Raw genomic sequence first — 17337 nt, 5'->3', positions numbered from 1 at the left:
AGAAAAAGGTGTTCTATGAATAGTCATATTATCATTATGAATTTTTTTTACAAAGTGGCAAAAAAGCATGTGGCACAATATTAATTATGATAAAAATCAAAGAATGGGCACTCAAAATTAATGAGAACTAAGACCAATATAAATAAAAATATAGAGGAGATCAACGTTAATCAGGAAGTTTAGGAAAAAACATTTCTGCAGCATTTGGAAACCCAAGTAGGAGTCACTTTGGGCTGGAGAATGAAACAGTGAAATAGAATGGAAAGATCAAATGAGCAATTCATACGTTCAAAAAAGATGACACAGGAGAGTAAAGAAAAAGCTGAAGCAATAGAAAACAAATTGTATATTTAAGTTGTTGCCTTCTTTGTATTTTAAAGTGTGAAAGGCAGTTTCGTGGCAAAGGCAATTTTGTTTTATAGTGTGTGTGTGTGTGTGTGTGTGTGTGCATGTATAAATTTTGAAAAATTGCAGACCTCTCTCTTGAAAATATTTCAAAAAAAAAGATGCCTTCTATAAGAAAATGTTAATGTTTAAAGTCAATTTTCAGAAGAAAATGCTTTTTAAAAAACAATAGAAAAATATATTTGAATGTGTTGTTTTTTTGAACCATTTCAGAGGAAAAGGGAGCAAGAAAAAGAAAAGAAGAAAAAAAGGCTTTTTTAACTTCTCTTGTAAATGTCTTTGAGCAAGTCACTTAACCTCTTAGAGTCTTACTTTCTCTGGGCCTGCCCAATAGCCTAGGGAAGGATTTAATTGCAGGAATTTCTTTATAAAGAAATCCTATATGAAGCTTTGTAAATTTAGATTGAGGGGCATAATGAGAATTTATCTTCATTTTGATTCAGAATATACTTTGTTTTGATTCATGGGGGAGAATTTCTGTAGAGTTACATGGGATAAGAGCATAGTTTACAATCTTAAAAACACAAACAAAACCCTCCAATAAAGACTGAGATCCCATAAAGTCTACTCTAACTCCAACAAAACAGCAAAATGATAGGGGGAAAACACCTCCCTGCCAAATCACACAAAGGACAATTTTGACTTTGGACACAAATGGTCAAAACCTAATTATGGGATTTGCCCATGGCCATCATTAATAATGATTTTTTACTACTTGGATTTTGTTTGACATGTCAATTGACTGAGTAATTTAAATGGAAGTCAATCCCCTTATGAAGATTTGTTCAATGGACTTTTGACATCCATTTCAGGGGACATTCTTTGGAGGCCATTTCTATATTTTCAAGTGGTTAAGCCAAGTAATTAAAAACAATAACTTGATTACTTTCAATTATGTAAATATGCTTAGGAGATTAAAAAGAAAAATAAATATATTATCAGTGTTTTGAGAATGGCCCTGTGCCAAGGCAGAATAATGGAATTTTAAAGCTGAGCTTAGAGATCATCTAGACCAGAGATTCTTAACCTAGGGTCTGTAAATTGTTTTTTTTTAATGTTGACAATTATATTTCAATAAAATGGATTTCCTTGTAATTCTTATGTCTTTTATTTTTTACATTTAAAAATATTGTTTTTGAGAAGGGGCTCATAGGCTTCACCAGACATGAGTTCATGACCAAAAAAAATAGAAGGTTAAGAACCTTTGATCTAATTTAATATGCTTCTTTGACAGAAGAACGGATTCCCCTTACTCCAAGATTCCTTCCTGTCTCCCTCAAAAACAAACACGCAAAAAAAAAGACAAGTTGAGAACTAAATACTGGTTCCCTAAATAACTCTTTAGATAGGATACAGATTTAAGCAATAGTTACTTTCTCCTCACCATAGGCGTTATAGTGCCTTATTAAAGCAGGCATATATGTTGGAACAGTTTAAATGGAGACAGCCTATGCAAAATGTTTCCTAAGGCAGCTGAATGGCACAGTACATAGAGGGCTGGACCTGGAATCAGGAAGATTCCAGATTAAACCTAGCTTCAGACACTTACTATCTGCGTGACCCTGGGTAAATCATTTCATGCCTTTCAGGCTCAGTTTTCTTATCTGTAAAATGAGAATAAAAAGAGCCCCTACCTCTCAGAGTTATCATGAGGATGAAGCGATCTTTGTAAAGTGCTTTGCAAACCATATAAATGCTAGCTGTTATTTTTAATAAGCCATAAATACTATCCAATAATAGCTATGATGATGGTAACTGACTTTTATATAGCAATTTCAAGTTTGTAAAGTACTTTACATACTTTGTTTCATTTAAGGCTTACAATAACCCTGTGAGGTAGGTGTTTTTTTCGTCACCATTTCACAGATGAGGTTCACACATTTGCCTATGCTAGGAAGCCACATTTAGTAAGCATCAGAGTCAGGATTTATTCTTTGCAAGTCCAGCACTCCATCCACTCTGCATAGAAGTGAGCTATACCTGTTGCTTGCCTACAACTCTTTTGTTTTGCACTTTCTTGCACTATCATATCAATATTGAATTAATTGTTATGGGGTATTAGGTATCTATTCACTTTGCTAAGTTGCAGTGCTGATTGATCTCTTAGTGGTATGGGTCTTCATGTGGATCAGTTAGCATTCTTCTGTTCTGCAGTCCTACATGAATGAAAAATCACTTATTAAGCACTTACTATGTGCCAAACACTGGGATAAATACTGGAGACAGAAACAAAAGTGAAGACTTTCCTAGCCCTCAAGGAGTTTATATTTGACTAAGGAAGACAACATATATGGGAGATCTGTGGCCAGTGAATAGGTTCTTGCAACTTTATCCACACTACTTCAAAAACAATTCAAAGTCCTCACCCTAGTGGTGGCAGGTCACTAACATGATTTCATGAATGGAGGAGCTATTATGATAGTGTAAGTGCTGTGGGATGCTTGAAAATTATTAAATGCCTAGGATTTGACATCTTTAAGGGTTGGCCTAATTTCCCTGGCTATTGAAAGTGGGAGCTGCCTGGTGGGAGCTGTTTCTGTAGTCACCACATATTCATCATTCCCCTGCTTCATCTTAGTTAGCTACAGGCAGAAACTGATGAAATTTCCTTTTCTTCTCCCTTGATGCAAAATCTTTCCTACCTAACAGGACTATTTTTTTAGTTGAGTGCAGAAAAGGAAAATTCGATTTTGCAAGGAGCCCCTAATAATTTCTCTATGTTTTCATTGATAAGTGTTTAGTATCTCCTCAGGTAGACTTTGAATTTGGGGTCAAAAATCAATTTGATCTTCTGTCTCCTGAGTAATTTCACTTGAAGCAGATCAATTTTGAACAATTTCTGCTCTAAAATTAAAAAAAAAAGATTCTTTAGAACATTTGTTTAATCTAGTAAATCCCAGGGTAAGAGGGAAGTTCATTATCTCATTTAATACCGTTTGAAGTGCATTATGGACATTATTTATGTGTGTATATATATATATATATATATACATGTATATATATATATATATATACACACATATACATACCCATATATGTATGTACACACACATATATTTTCTTTATAAGAAATTGCTAGGATCGCCATTATATTGCAATAGTAGCACTCTCTCCATTGTTGTTGCTCAAACAAGATATTCCTAAGTCAGGGCACTTTCACTGACTGTCCCCCCCTTGCCTGGAATGATCTCCCTCCTCATCTCTGTCCTGGATTCCTTCATGTCTCAGCTAAAACTCCACCTTCTACAGGAAGCCTTTCTTGATCCTTCTTAATTTTAATGCCTTCCGTCTATCATTTATTTCCAATTTATTCTGTATATAGATTGTTTGTACATAGTTGTTTTCCTGCTGTCTCCCTCATTAGACTGTAAGTTCCTTAAGGCTGTCTTTTGCCAATATTTGTATACTCAGTGTTTAGCACAGTGCCTGGCACATAGTAGGTGCCATAGTAGGTAAATGTTTGTTGACTGACTGAATACCACCAGCTGAAGGTAATGGGGTTAATGATGAAGAGACTACTGTCAGAAATGCCTGGGGTTTGTGCTGGCCCCCTTAGAGTGAATTCTTTCATAAGGTATCTTTCCTTCAAGGCATGGTACAACAAAGGAAATTGAATTGCCCTCTTCCCTAGTCAGCTAAGAGGTATTCTCCAATTTATTATCCTCTAAAAAGACCTTTGGCAGATCCCACTCAATTTGAGCCCTGCTCCCATCTTCACTATGAGTTAATAGAGCACAAAGGAAACACATAATAAGAAAATCTGGCCCTTTTTAAGCGCAAGTTTTGAATTCAGTTGTCTTTCACCAGTTATGAAGTATATATTAATAAAAGCAAATATCACAGGTTGTCTTAAACTGAAAAGGACTTGGAATTCTAAGGAAAGGGGATTTTCAACATATCTAAGATGTATGCATTTTTGAAAGATAAAAGACAGACTAATAACATCTTTGAATCTCCTGTATAGACAAAAGTAGTGCATTATTGAAAACAAATCATTTGTTGGCCAACATCTTCCCTGTTGCAGTCTCCTGTAACTATAAATACTCAGTCTTCAAGGTAGGGAATGTTTTTTTTTTTTTTAATGAGGTTTATTTATATTTTAGATGGTCAGAACTCTGTGCTCAATAAACATGAAAAAAAAAAAAAAAAGGAAAAACATAGAGGTAACATATATGGTGGCTCTGGAGTCAAAGAATTCTGGACCAAATCTTGTTTCTTAGGCTTATTACCTGTGTGACTTTGGGCAAATTAGTTAACTTTCTTGGACTCCAGTTTCTTCCCTTAGAAAATGAAAGGACTGCATTAGAAGCCTCTTGAAGTCCTTTCCAGCTTTATATCTATAATGCTATAAGGAGAGTGATAATGGCTCATGTTTATACCTACTTGAAAATGAAGGGAGCATAAACATTATTAAAGGAGTAATGCTTATTGGCTGATATCTGGAAAATAGAATCAATGCTGGAATACCCAGATTCAGGCTGTGCATGTTGGAACAAGCTATCAAAGTTAATCAGACAACTTGACCTTTTTGTTGCACTGACTTGTCTGGTGGCTTAATGAATTTACTGGGTTATTGTGGAGTCTTGCAGATAGACTCTCAGTTATCTTTCATACTGGATGAAACGCCTTCATTCACAGACATCCATTTTTCAGTTGTGTCTGACTCTTTGGGACCCCATTTGAGGTTTTTTGGCAAAGATACTGGAGTGGTTGGCCACTTCTTTCTCCAGTTCATTTTACAGATGAGAAACTGAGGCAAACAGGGTTAAGTGACTTGCCAAGGGTCAAACAGCTAGGAAGTATCTGAGGCTGGATTTTCACTCAGAGCTTCCTGACTCCATGCCTGACACTGTAGTCACTACATCACCATCCTATTGTAATAGTAAATCCCTGAATTGGTCATGCTTCTGTCTTGGTGCAATCTCTTTTCTCTGTTCTCGTATTGTCTCTCTTCTCTACTGTCTCCTAAGTCTTGACTAGTCTCCCACTCCTCCATACTTCACCTCTATCTGTAGGAGGCTCAATTTAGGTGTCTACTCTTCCACGTGACCTTCTATGACCTCTCTCTTTCCCTTCTTCATCCTAGAGTTGAAAACGATCTCCCTCTCCCTCCTCAGGTTTCTCATTGCACTTTGTCTGAACCTCTCCTTTGCACTTATCTCATTCTGTCTTGTACCACAGCTATTTACTAGCTGTCTTTCATCTCTTTAGATATACAGTCCTTCAGCGAAGAACTTGGGGCATATCTACCATTATCTCTCCAGTGCCTAGCACAGAGCCTCATATATAGCAGGTACTAATAAACATTCATAGCATTGAATTTCAGAACTGATACAAGAGGTTCGCTTTGCATTTTCTGTTATTTTAAACAATTTACGTTAACAATGATAATGAAATATTTCCCTACTCTACTGCAATTTTATCATCACTTTCCACTTAACACTTTGATCTGGGGAATGCCTGTTTTATAAAAAAGGAAACTGAGTTTCAGAGTGATTCAGCAATTTCTTTAAAGCCCCTGTGGAAGATTCATTGTGTGTGATTCAAACCAAGGTCATCTGATTCCAAGGCCAAGTGCTTTTCTTGCTAAACCACACTATTTATGAGACTTTCCCCTCTTAGCTTTCTTCTGCTCCCTAATTCAACCACAGGCAGTCTCTACACTTTTCCTATACATGCATCACACCCAATATGTCAGCTCAATTTCACATTTTAAGTACGCTCAGTTGACAGCTCCAGGATAAGTGGTATTTTGTGGACCTTGTTTGCCCTTCTTAATTTTATCCCCATTCTGAGTCAATACTACAAGTCACTAGATTACAATTTCTGAAAGGATTGGTTTTTTAAGATGTTTGGATATTGCCACATCACTACTTTCATTTCTTCCACAAATAAATCTCTCTGGGAGGTGTGCAGTATACTTTTGTTCACTCCGTGGGCACATCTTTTAGAAAGGTTCTTAGTCTACATTCTATATTGTCAGCTGTATTCTTCTGTACTTACCTAACTTTTCTTATTACCTAGGTAATTGACAATGGGATCACTTTGGAATTTCTGGTAAATCTGTGTTTCAGCTTTTTAAAGAAAATTTCAGTTATTATTTATGTTGAAAATGATAGGTCTTTCTATGAGTGATTGATCAGAACACTAGAAAAAGCAACACTGTTTTTATGCTTTCAGATGTACTAAATATGAAAGCAATGACTTGCTCCAATCTTTCCTTGTTTGCAACTTGGGAACCCAGGGGAAACAAGTAAGACCTTTTGAAGATTAAAAGTTTGATTAGAAAGACTGTTACAGCCTGACATGACATTATAAGACAAGAAATATTATATAGTATGGTACAGTGGAAAATCCTATAGTATAATATAGAATTAACGTAGTCAGAACATGGCTTAACTCAGATTTACTTCTGTGCCTTTTAAATCCCCCCACCCCTCCCTTTTTGACAGGCAGCTAGTCAGACACAAGTGTATGTAGACACACTGCTAACCAGCCACATCTGATAGGCAGACATAACTCTGGAATGTAAGCCTCTGTGGCACCTTGGAGAGTGCCATGAGGCACCCAAGACAGTAAGCTTTGCAGGGGGAAGAATGTGAATTTAGAAGGTCCAAATGCTCACACTAAGGGTCTTTTTATTTAATGTTAGACTATATGCCTAACCTGGAAGATTGTTGATGCATTTCCTTTCATTTGACAAAGATTAGTAAGGACTGAGCCTTTCAGAGGATAGATGTTGATCAGACAGGAGTTGACATGCCCACTAGATGGCGTTACAGTTCTACAGTAGGAAACATTTTTATGGAAAGGGGAGGTGGGGGTGGGTGGGTAGAGGCACATAGAGCTTGTGCGAGGTCAGGGTTGGGTCAGTTTAATAGCACCCCAGTTTCTCAGATAATAGAAACTTTGAATTTTAGTCCATATGAGGAGAGCTTTAAAGACTCCATATGCCTTTAAATAAATCCGTTAAAAGTTGGTTTCATTTTGACTGCTAGTCTGTGATAGAAATCCAGGGTGCTACTAGAACTGAGAAACAGTGAATGCTATGGTTCTTGATATCTTAAGAGAATTTTCTCCTTGAGAGAATAAGGCCAGAGGAGAAGCTATCCACACAAACTTCTTTAAGTAGCATCTTAACACGTTTTCCAAATGTATTTTCGAAATAACTCAATCAAGCCTTTAGCTATCATGTAAGCATGAAGGAAAACCAATATTTTTTCTTCCCCTATTAGGGGGAGGATTTTTCCCTATTAGGGAAAGAACTATTGTCATTGTCTGCCTGGAAGGGTTTCCAAAAATCCAGTATTAATTATTAAACTTATTTATTTATTTAAATTTGATACCTACTATGTTCAATATACCAGGTACTGAGATGAAATGCCAAGGAAAAATACAAGAAGTATCTTCCCTCAAGGAGCTTAAATTCTACTGAGTGCACTGCTCCATTCACCTCATGAAGGGACCAAGGTTTTAAGCAGGTTTATTTTCTAAATAATTTCGTTGTGAATATTAATGCAGGTTTGTACCCTATAATCCTTTTACACACTGAAGAATACTGAGCTTCTGTAAGAGGGAATTAAATATTTAAATTTCACATTTATATACCTCTTCTTCCATAGCCAGATGGTGGGAGGGGGGAGGAAGGAGGGGGAGGATATGTATGACACACCAGTCAGTAACAGGTCATGGCAACAAGGACCAAGTGTCTGTGTGTGTGTGTGAGAGAGAGAGAGAGGGAGAGAGAGTACATACACTGAAAGATCTGGGAGAGGGACCAAGTGTTCAAAGCCTATAGAATTGAAACTATGCTCAGACTTCCCCTGGAGTCTTATTTATAGGACTAGCCCTAGGCAGAAGCAGAGTAGGTGGTAGCCTACATGTTGTGATTTTAGGGCCCTAAAAGGTTTCAGTGACCAAAAATATCTCTCCCTCAAGCTGTCCATGATGCCTGAAATTCCCACATGAACCACACCTTTGGAGTAAAGCACAGAAGAGATCACTGTTAAAATCAAATACGTATCGAGATGAGGTCACATATTAAACCTCAATCTTTCCCTGAAGCTTTAGTTTCAGTTACTTTTTGAGGTTAGCTAATCACCTGGCAGGGTCCTGATGAAATGTAACACAGAATAGCTATTTTGATGCAGAGAGGAAGGGGGTCATGGAAATGGGGATGAAGAAATTCAGAGATTTGGCGCCTAGACACTCCACAACATAGGGAATATCTTATTGGCTACAGGGACTGGGTGCTAAAATTAGGGGAAGAGAAGAAAAAAAACCTTTCACCTACTTCACAATCTGACCTATTACAGGACCTACTTGTATAAGCCCTCTCAGTTCTATTTTCCGCCATTGTCACCTATGGCATTCTAAAAATGACCTAAATTATCTTAGCTAACATTTATATGAACACTTTCTATGTTCCAAGCACTGTGAAAACTGAGGCAAACAGAGAGTAAGTGCTTTGCCTAGTGTCATAGTGTTTGAGGCTGGATTTGAACTTTTCTTGCTCACTCCAGGCCTGGTACTCTATCCACTGAACTTGCTAGCTGCCCAAATAATTGTCAGTAACTCAAAATGGAACTATGTCAATCATCAAACCATGTTTAAAGCAAACAAACCAACCAACCAAAGCTCTTTCTCAGAGTCTACACAGAACGTTGAATGACTAGAATCTCAGATGCACAAGGGACCAAAGAGGTCATTTAGCATGAACCCCTCATTTAACAGATAATGCCAAGGCCCACAGAGGTTAAGCTCCCTTGCCCAAGGTTGCAGGACTGAGAATAGAGCCCAAACCTTCGTTATATTTGACATGATACTAGCTATCTCTAGCACTGCTTAGATATTTCACTTAGAACTTCCAGTAAGTAGAGTGTAGGCGTCTTCAAGTCAAGCACAGTTTAATTTTTGCCTTTGTGTGCCCAGCATGTAATGCAACGTCTGGCATGTATATCACGTGCTTAATAAACCTTTTTTGGGTTCACTTGAATTAGGCACACATTATTTATCCTCCAAAGGTTCATACCAGTAAAGCAAATGCAGTCCTCCTCATTGATAGCATTTCCTCATTTCTTTTCTTTCCTTGATAAAATAATCATTTTGGGCGGGGTCTGGAGTGGGTAGAATAAAGAGATTTACTGAAATAAGAGTAGAATCCCTGCTTGATTCAACTTAAGTGATCTAAATCAGACTTAGGGAAGTGTTCACATTGGAAATGGCTGAGACTGTTGGTAGGCTGAACTCTAAGAAGTGTTTGAAAAGATGAACAATTCACTTACCTATTTCAGTCATGGTTATCCCTGGTGCTAACTGCCCATTGTTGAAAGAGCTATAGGTAAACAAGTTGGGTACAGAAGTGAGGTCATAGATAGGTTCTTGCTTTATCTGTTTGATTCCAGTCATATCCAGTCCTGACTGATCTGGGGATGGCTGGCCTGAATCCACATTATAATAACCCTCGGACTTTGGCAGGTCAATGACATGCCCATTGGAATAGGTGCCACCTGTCTCGTTGTTCAGGTTGTTCAGGCCATTGCTGATGCTGCTGCTGTAGACCCTGGCAAGGGCCTCTGCCTCCCCATTCTGCTGCTGCCGCTGTTCCTGAAGCCGTTGCTGGTGCTTCTGCACTTCTGCATACAGGCTGTCCCTCTGCTTCTTGGACATCCTCCCAAATTTGACAGCTGAGTTGGGAAAAACAGAAAACAAGATACAATGTTTTCTCTTCTCAGTTCTTCAGACATGACATTCCATCTCCCCTCTGTGAGCCTTTGCCTGCAGACTATTTCCTTCTTCTCTCTACCTTGTAACTTCCTTGAAGGCTCCGCTCACATGTCACTTCTTGCCATAGACCTATCCTGATGTTCTCCGTTACTACCTCCCAAATCGGCCTGTTTTTGTTCTCCCTCTCTCTCTTCTCTCTCTCTCTTCTCTCTCTGTCTCTGTCTCTGTCTCTCTCTCTCTCCCTCCCTTCCTCCCTCTCTCCGCCTCTGTCTCTGTTTCTGTCTCTCCCTCTCTCTCTCCTTCTCTCTCCCCACCTCTCTCCCTCCTCTCTGTCTCTTCCTCTCTCTGTATCTTCTCTCCTCTCTCCTTCTCTTTCTCTGTCTCTCTCCCTCCCTCTCTCTTTCTCTGTCTCTTTCTTTCCCCCTCTCTCCTTCTCTCCCCCCCCCCCCCCCGTCTCTGCCTCTCTGTCTCCTTCTCTCTCTCTCTCTCTCTCTGTGTCGGTCTCAGTCTCTCTCATTTGCTTAATATTTGCTTAAAATTTCCTCCCTATAGAATGAAAACCCCCTTGAGGGTTGGGCCTATTTAATTTTTATCTTTGCATCCCTACTACTTAACATAGTGCCTGGCTTATAGCAGGCATGTAATAAATACTTGTTGAGTTGAGTTAATCCTAGCAGCCTAAGTGACTGGAGGCAGCTGTTACTTCAGAACTGACAGTTTCTCACTACAAACAAATGCACCAACCACTCAGTCGCACTGGCCAAGTATTGGGGAGTGCCTTCACTAGCAAACAATTTTGGATCCCAGTGCTGGATTGACAGAGAGCCTAGTGTTGTCCTGTATAGAAGGAACTATATTTTAAAAGATAAAAAAGGAGAGAAAAATCATAGACATGTAAATTTCTGGTCCCTGTTATTTTATTAAGTATTTTTCTTTCTTTTGACTTAAGAGAAAAAAAATGGAAAAGTGAAATTTCTGAAAAGACACAACTAACTAGAATGATTTATGTGCTGTCCACAGATCTGGACTACATACTATAGGTTTACTAAATTCTGTAGGATAGTTTGTGCATGTGTAAAGCCCAGGTCCTTATCATTGACACATTTCCATGTTTCTACATTCTGTATGCTTCTTCACCCTTCTTCTCACCCCACCTCATAACAAACCATTACATAGAGGGGACTTTGTACATTTTGTAGACCTATGTAGCATGAAATATCTATCTATCTATCTATCTATCTATCTATCTATCTAGTCTTTAGGTTTCTCTAGCAATCAGAGGCAAAATAAGTTTAGTGAATTAAATTGGCAAGAAATTTCACTCTGCACCAGAAGGGACCACAAAAGTCATAGAGAGACATCATTTGAGTAGTGGTTGGAGCATTGGAATTAGGTTGGCCTTGGTTTAAATCTTTCCTCAGATACACAGCTTATTGCATGGCCCTGGGCAAGTCACCCAACCTATCTGGGCCCCAGTTTCCTCATCTGTAAAATCAGGGGGACAGGTGGATTAGATGATCTTTGAGATCCTTTCCAGATCTAAATGTTTTTATCCTATTGTACAAACCACACCTGAACTGGAGACACCTTCAGTATCCACCAAACACTTCCAAAATATATTTATAGGTAATAGAATCTAACCCCTCTCACTTGATGGAGGAGGAAACTGAAGCCTGGCAGCTTACTTCAGGGACTTGCTTAAAATCACATAGCTAGAGGGTGTTTGAGTATCTCCAAGGTGCCTGGCTCATATTAACTAACTCATAAATGTCCATTGATTAACTGGAACTTAGTTATTCTGACTTCTGCTCTAACTCTTTTTCTATCCTAGTATACTATATGTTTGTTAAAAAAAATTCTAAAAAGACTACTTGCATCCATAAATTCTTCTAGCAAGGCATTATCCATTCTAAGAGGCTTTTTAGTGAGTCCAGTAATATACCAACTGAAATAGAAATATTGCCAAAAGTTCAGTTTGAAGTCATCTCCTGCCTATTTGGAATGAGAAGTCTGTATCCTGAAAAGCAACATGGCATAGAGGGTAGAGAATTGGCCTTGGAGCCAGGGAAGATTTGGGCTCATGTCTTGCCTGTTACATCTTCCATGATGGCTATGTGATTCTTGGATTCTAGGAAACTCTGAGGTCATTAATTGCAGAGAAGGAAAGAGAGAGAGAGTTTCCTCACCTGGGAGTTCCCTGTACCAGTGAAATCACAAGTCAAGGCTGTCTCTGTCTTCATCTGCTTTAAATAGAGTATAAATGCTAGGAATTTTATGTCTCTGTCTATTTCTCTGTTTTTGCCCCTCTTCTTTCTTCTCTTCCTTTTCCTTTCCTTCCTTCCTTCCTTCCTTCCTTCCTTCCTTCCTTCCTTCCTTCCTTCCTTCCTTCCTTCCTTCCTTCCTTCCTTCCTTCCTTCCTTCCTTCCTCCTCCTCCTCCTCCTCCTCCTCCTCCTCCTCCTCCTCCTCCTCCTCCTCCTCCTCCTCCTCCTCCTCCTCCTTCTTCTTCTTCTTCTTCTTCTTCTTCTTCTTCTTCTTCTCTTTTTTCTCTCTCTCCCTCACTGCTTTCTCTCCCTCCCTCCCTCTACCTCCATCTACCACTCTCTCACTTCCTCCTCTCTCTCATTTTATTTTTATATCAACCATACAAGTTAAATACCATTAAGCATTATTAATCCTCATTTTACAGATGAAGAAACTGAGGCTGAGAAAGGTGGTTCAGTTACTTGCCCTCTGGGTCACTCAGCTAGTAAATGTCTGAGATGGGCTTTGAATCTAGATCTTTTTGACTTGAAGGCCTATGTTCTTTCCACTATCCCATTAAACTCATTTTTGCTGTTGTTGTTACAAAAATGGATCTACCTACTTTCTCTAAAGATAGACTGTTCCTCAGTATTATTTGTAAATCAATCAATTAAATGCATAAACCTCTGTAACAAAGCTTAATCCCTAAGAGAAGCTATCTGCTTTTGATGGAATAGGGATGAGGGACATTTTGCTTTTGCCTTCGTGTCTGTATCCCTAAGCTGCTGTTTCTGTTCATTCTTCATTTTTGAAGAAGACCCATGACGTGACAGGGAGCTGTCTTGGCTTGCCCAGTTTTAGATGAAACAAAGTGCTTGCTACATAGTAGATGCCTACTCAAAAAATTCTGTTAACCTTTAGAATATGTACATTTACATCTTACTGCCTTCCCCTTAATCAGAACAGTACACATTTGAAATGGAAAACATCTTAAACTCTAATTTTCACTATCATTCTATTAATCACATCTAGACATGCACAGAGGGAATACCTTCACCCACATAACATAAGCCTTCCAAACACTTAGCATAGCACTACATACAAGCTGAGTTCTTAAGAAATACTTAACTTTTTCTTTTGAAAAAAATAACAGTAAATTTGACATTAGTAGATCTAGGTTTAAGTTCCAGCTCTGTCATTTGCTAGCTTTGTGACCTTTAAACATTTCTTAACCTCTCTGAGCTTCAGTCTCTATATCTATGTAATGGAGATAATAATATTTGTTCGCCTCAAACAGCTATTGTGAGAACCAAATGGGATGATAATTAGTGAATGCTTCACAAGCTACAAAACCCTTCATGTCAGATAATTTTGTTAATATGAAAGTTGGCCATTTTTATGGTAGTCTTTACTTTGGTTTTTACAGTGATCTCTTCTTATATCCTTTTCTAGCCACACATGGGAAACAGTGGTATGTAGGTAAGAATCCTAAGGAACTGGGCTCAAACACATTCTATCTTTTATTACGATATGGTTTTGGGCAAACAATTTTACCTTTCTGGGTCTTAGTTTTCTCATCTGTAAAGTGAAGAAGGTTGAGCTAGATGACTTCCAGTTCTAAACCTATGATCCTAAATAAATTATTGGATTTGGTTGTAGGATCCAAAGCAGAACTGGAGTTTCTGAAGTTGCCCAAGGACAATATTACTGTTGGGGCAGCCAGGTGGCACAGTGGATAGACTGACAGACCTGGAGTTAGGAAGATTGATCTTCCTGAGTTCAAATCTAGTCTCAGATACTTACTAGCTGTGTGACCTTAGGCAAATCACTTAACTCTGCCTCAGTTCCTTATCTGTAAAGTGAACTAGAGAAGGAAATGGCAAATTGCTTTGTATCTTTGCCAAGAAAACCCTGACTGGGGTCACGAAAAGTCAGACATTGCTGAAAATGATTGTACAACAATAATACATATTAATGGTATTTGTAATCTGAATGTTTATTAGCAACGTGGTTAAATGAGTTTAGTCTGACTAAATTTAGTTAGATTGTTAGAGACTGCCTTGTGTCACATTCCACTTGTTACTGTTTGCAGCAATTTTTCTTTTTCATTTGATATATATTGTCAGAATGGATTAATATTTTCTGTAACTGACTTAAAAAGAAAACTTTGAGAAATTTTAATGCAAAGGAAACACTTTCAGAATGATTCCAAAGTCAAATTTGTCTGTCAGTAATTTGATTTATGGGAAATAGAGAGCTGAACATTGTAAAAAGATTGTTTTGAAATGAATTACAATGATTACCATGTGCAAACACATCAACTAGCTTGAGGTGTACAACTGGGTATCTATGAGATGGACTTTGTCACTGACCAAGGATGGTGTTTCAGGGCTGGTGGAATGAACCAGAATGTTCTGACAATTCTTGATGAAATATTAACTATACCCTTAACCTTCTGCAGGGACATCTGACTTTCTAAAGGATTTTTATAAAGTAACAACTATAGGCAATAGAGATAAGGAGGAGGAAGCATATTAATTGGTCCTCTAAATCAGAATAATGACCTATGTAGCTCAGGTTTCTTTTTGTCACAGACCAGATCATAGGAAGATATTTTGCACATAATACTTTTGTGCAAATACATCTAAATTTCAGACAAGGGTAGGGTAATATTTAATTTGGTTTCCATTTCAGGCTGTAGAAGTTCATTAGGGAATGATCATGATGATGCTGACACTTAAAATTAAGGAACAGTCTGCAAGGAGAGTATTTCAGCAAAGAGAATGAATCTTAAAGGCGTGAAAAAAGCTCAGCTAAGATTAAGTAAAATAGTGGTGTTGGAGAGGTCAATATTTCATTTACTATAATCACAATTTTGATTTTCAGCCTAGACCAAGCTAGATTTTCATCAGTTTGCTGGATGACCAGAAATTGCCACATGGTGGTAGTTGCTGTTTATAGGAACATAGATTTAGAGATGGAAGATAACTCAGAAGACTTCTAGTCCCAACCTTTTATTTTATAGATGAGGATACCACTCCTAAAGATACAACATGACAGAACCAGATTTTGAACCCAGTGTATATGACTCCAAATCTAGCACTGTTTCCCATGCACCGTGTGAACTTTATAAAAGTCACTTAACTTCCTTGTTCCCTAGGAGACTGAACTGGATGGTCTCTGAACTTTCTAACTCTAGGTCTATGATTCTGTTAGCTTATCAATAATTTCTTGTTGTTATTTAGTAATTTTCAACTGTGTCTGATTCTTCGTGGCCCTTTCAGGGTTTTCTTGGCAGAGATACTGAAGTGCTTTGCCATTTCCTTCCCCAGCTCATTTTACAGATGAGGAAACTGAAGCAAACGGGGTGAAGTGACTTGCCCAGGGTCGCACAGTAAATGTCTGAAGCCAGATTTGGAGTCAGGAAGACTCTTCTTCCTGACTCCAGACTCTGCACTCTATTTATTGCACTACCTAGCTGCCATAAATAACCTTAGAAATGGTGACTCTGGGGGAATTATAGAAGTCTCCACAGCAACTACAGAGGATGCCCTACAGGAGTGGGAAACCTGAGGTCTTGAGGCCACATGTGGTCTTTTGCATGCCTAAGTGTGGCCTTTTGACTGAAGGCTTCACTTAGATCTATAAGGCCACATGTGGCCTCAAGGCCATAGGTTTCCCACCCTTGCCTAGCAGTTTAAAATGCTTGAGTGGGCAGCCATAGTTAAGGGAAACTTCCTACGGTCATGTGAGGCAGCCAAATACCTTAAACAATTTTCAGAATGAAGCAAACTTCCCACAAATCCAGCAAATTAATTTCCCTCCAGTATAGGTCTGTTCATGTCTCTCCCCAACAGCATTGGTTTCCCAGTTCTCAGATGAATCACAAACTCTTCTGTTTGACATTTAAATGCACTTGCAATCTGATTCCAGTCAATCCTTCTATACCTGTGCTGATTTTATATAGCTTTCCAACACTCACTGTACATTCCAGCCAAAATGACTTATTTGCTCTTTCTTGTACATACCATCTCTTACCTCTGTGCTTGTTCACAAGATGACCCCCTCTACCTGGAATGCTCTCCTTCTGTACATCTGCCTCTTGGAATCCTTGCTCTACTCAAGGCTTAGCTCATGTCACCGTCTAAACAAGGCCTCTCTTGATCCCCACTTTCACTCCCCACCAGTTGTCTCACCTCCACCTCAGTTTCCCTACACCCAAATCACTTTGCAATTTGTATTGTATAGATTTTGCATCGACATTCCTTAGTAGTTTCTCTCCTGTGGAGTCTAAGTTAATTTCTGTTTTTGTATTCTCAGAGCCAAACTCAAGTGTCTGGCATATAATAAATGCTTGTTGAATCAAATTAGATTGAACAGTCTTAGTATGGTCCCTATTAATGCCTTTAAAGCACTTTGGGGATGCTTACTTAAGTCTAAGACATAACATTTTGGGCTTCATAAAAGCTTCAGAAAAATCAAACCTCCTCCAGATGATACAAAGAAGAGACTTTTCACTTTGAGAAAGAATTCCATTTTTTCTCCCCTCGCCCTCTTCTTCTCACTACTTGTTTGGTATGTACTTATCTGCAGAAGGTATTTCGGAAGTCATTTCTGGCAGCTTCAGAATGGTTATCTGACCCATGGTTTTGTTGCTTGTCATCATTCTTAGGTCTCCAGAGTCCTTAGATATCATATTGTTTTTATTTCCCTTATCCCTTCCTCCTTTAAGAATGCTATTCCACTATTAAGTAGTTCCCAGAACCTGCTTACTCCAGGGTAGGTGAGGAGCATCCTCTCCTCTGTGGGCCAAATTAAATCCCTACTGACTGTTGGCCTGAGTCCTTTTGAACAGTACCTTCCCAGGATGTCATTCAGCATCACAAATCCTGATAGTGAGAAGAGAGTATGTTTTCTTTCTTTCCATAATAGAAACAAATATTGGACCCAGAGTGAGGAGAACC

The 17337-nt window shown here is 38.5% G+C and overlaps 1 protein-coding gene across 2 annotated transcripts in view; it reads right to left on the bottom strand.

Annotated features, from left to right (window-relative positions):
• RORB (RAR related orphan receptor B) overlaps window positions 1-17337 on the bottom strand; it is a 239654-nt gene that overhangs the window by 32691 nt on the left and 189626 nt on the right. For both annotated transcript variants that reach the window (XM_072597461.1, XM_072597463.1), the window contains one exon: window positions 9690-10091. In XM_072597461.1, coding sequence (XP_072453562.1) covers window positions 9690-10091 — 402 coding nt within the window. The remainder of the gene's footprint in view (window positions 1-9689; window positions 10092-17337) is intronic.

Source organism: Notamacropus eugenii, chromosome 3 (assembly GCF_028372415.1).
Source record: "Notamacropus eugenii isolate mMacEug1 chromosome 3, mMacEug1.pri_v2, whole genome shotgun sequence".
In the NCBI taxonomy this organism is placed as follows: Eukaryota; Metazoa; Chordata; class Mammalia; order Diprotodontia; family Macropodidae; genus Notamacropus; species Notamacropus eugenii.
The sequence above is the reverse complement of the archived record's forward strand: the minus strand, read 5'-3'. Positions and strand labels throughout refer to the sequence as shown.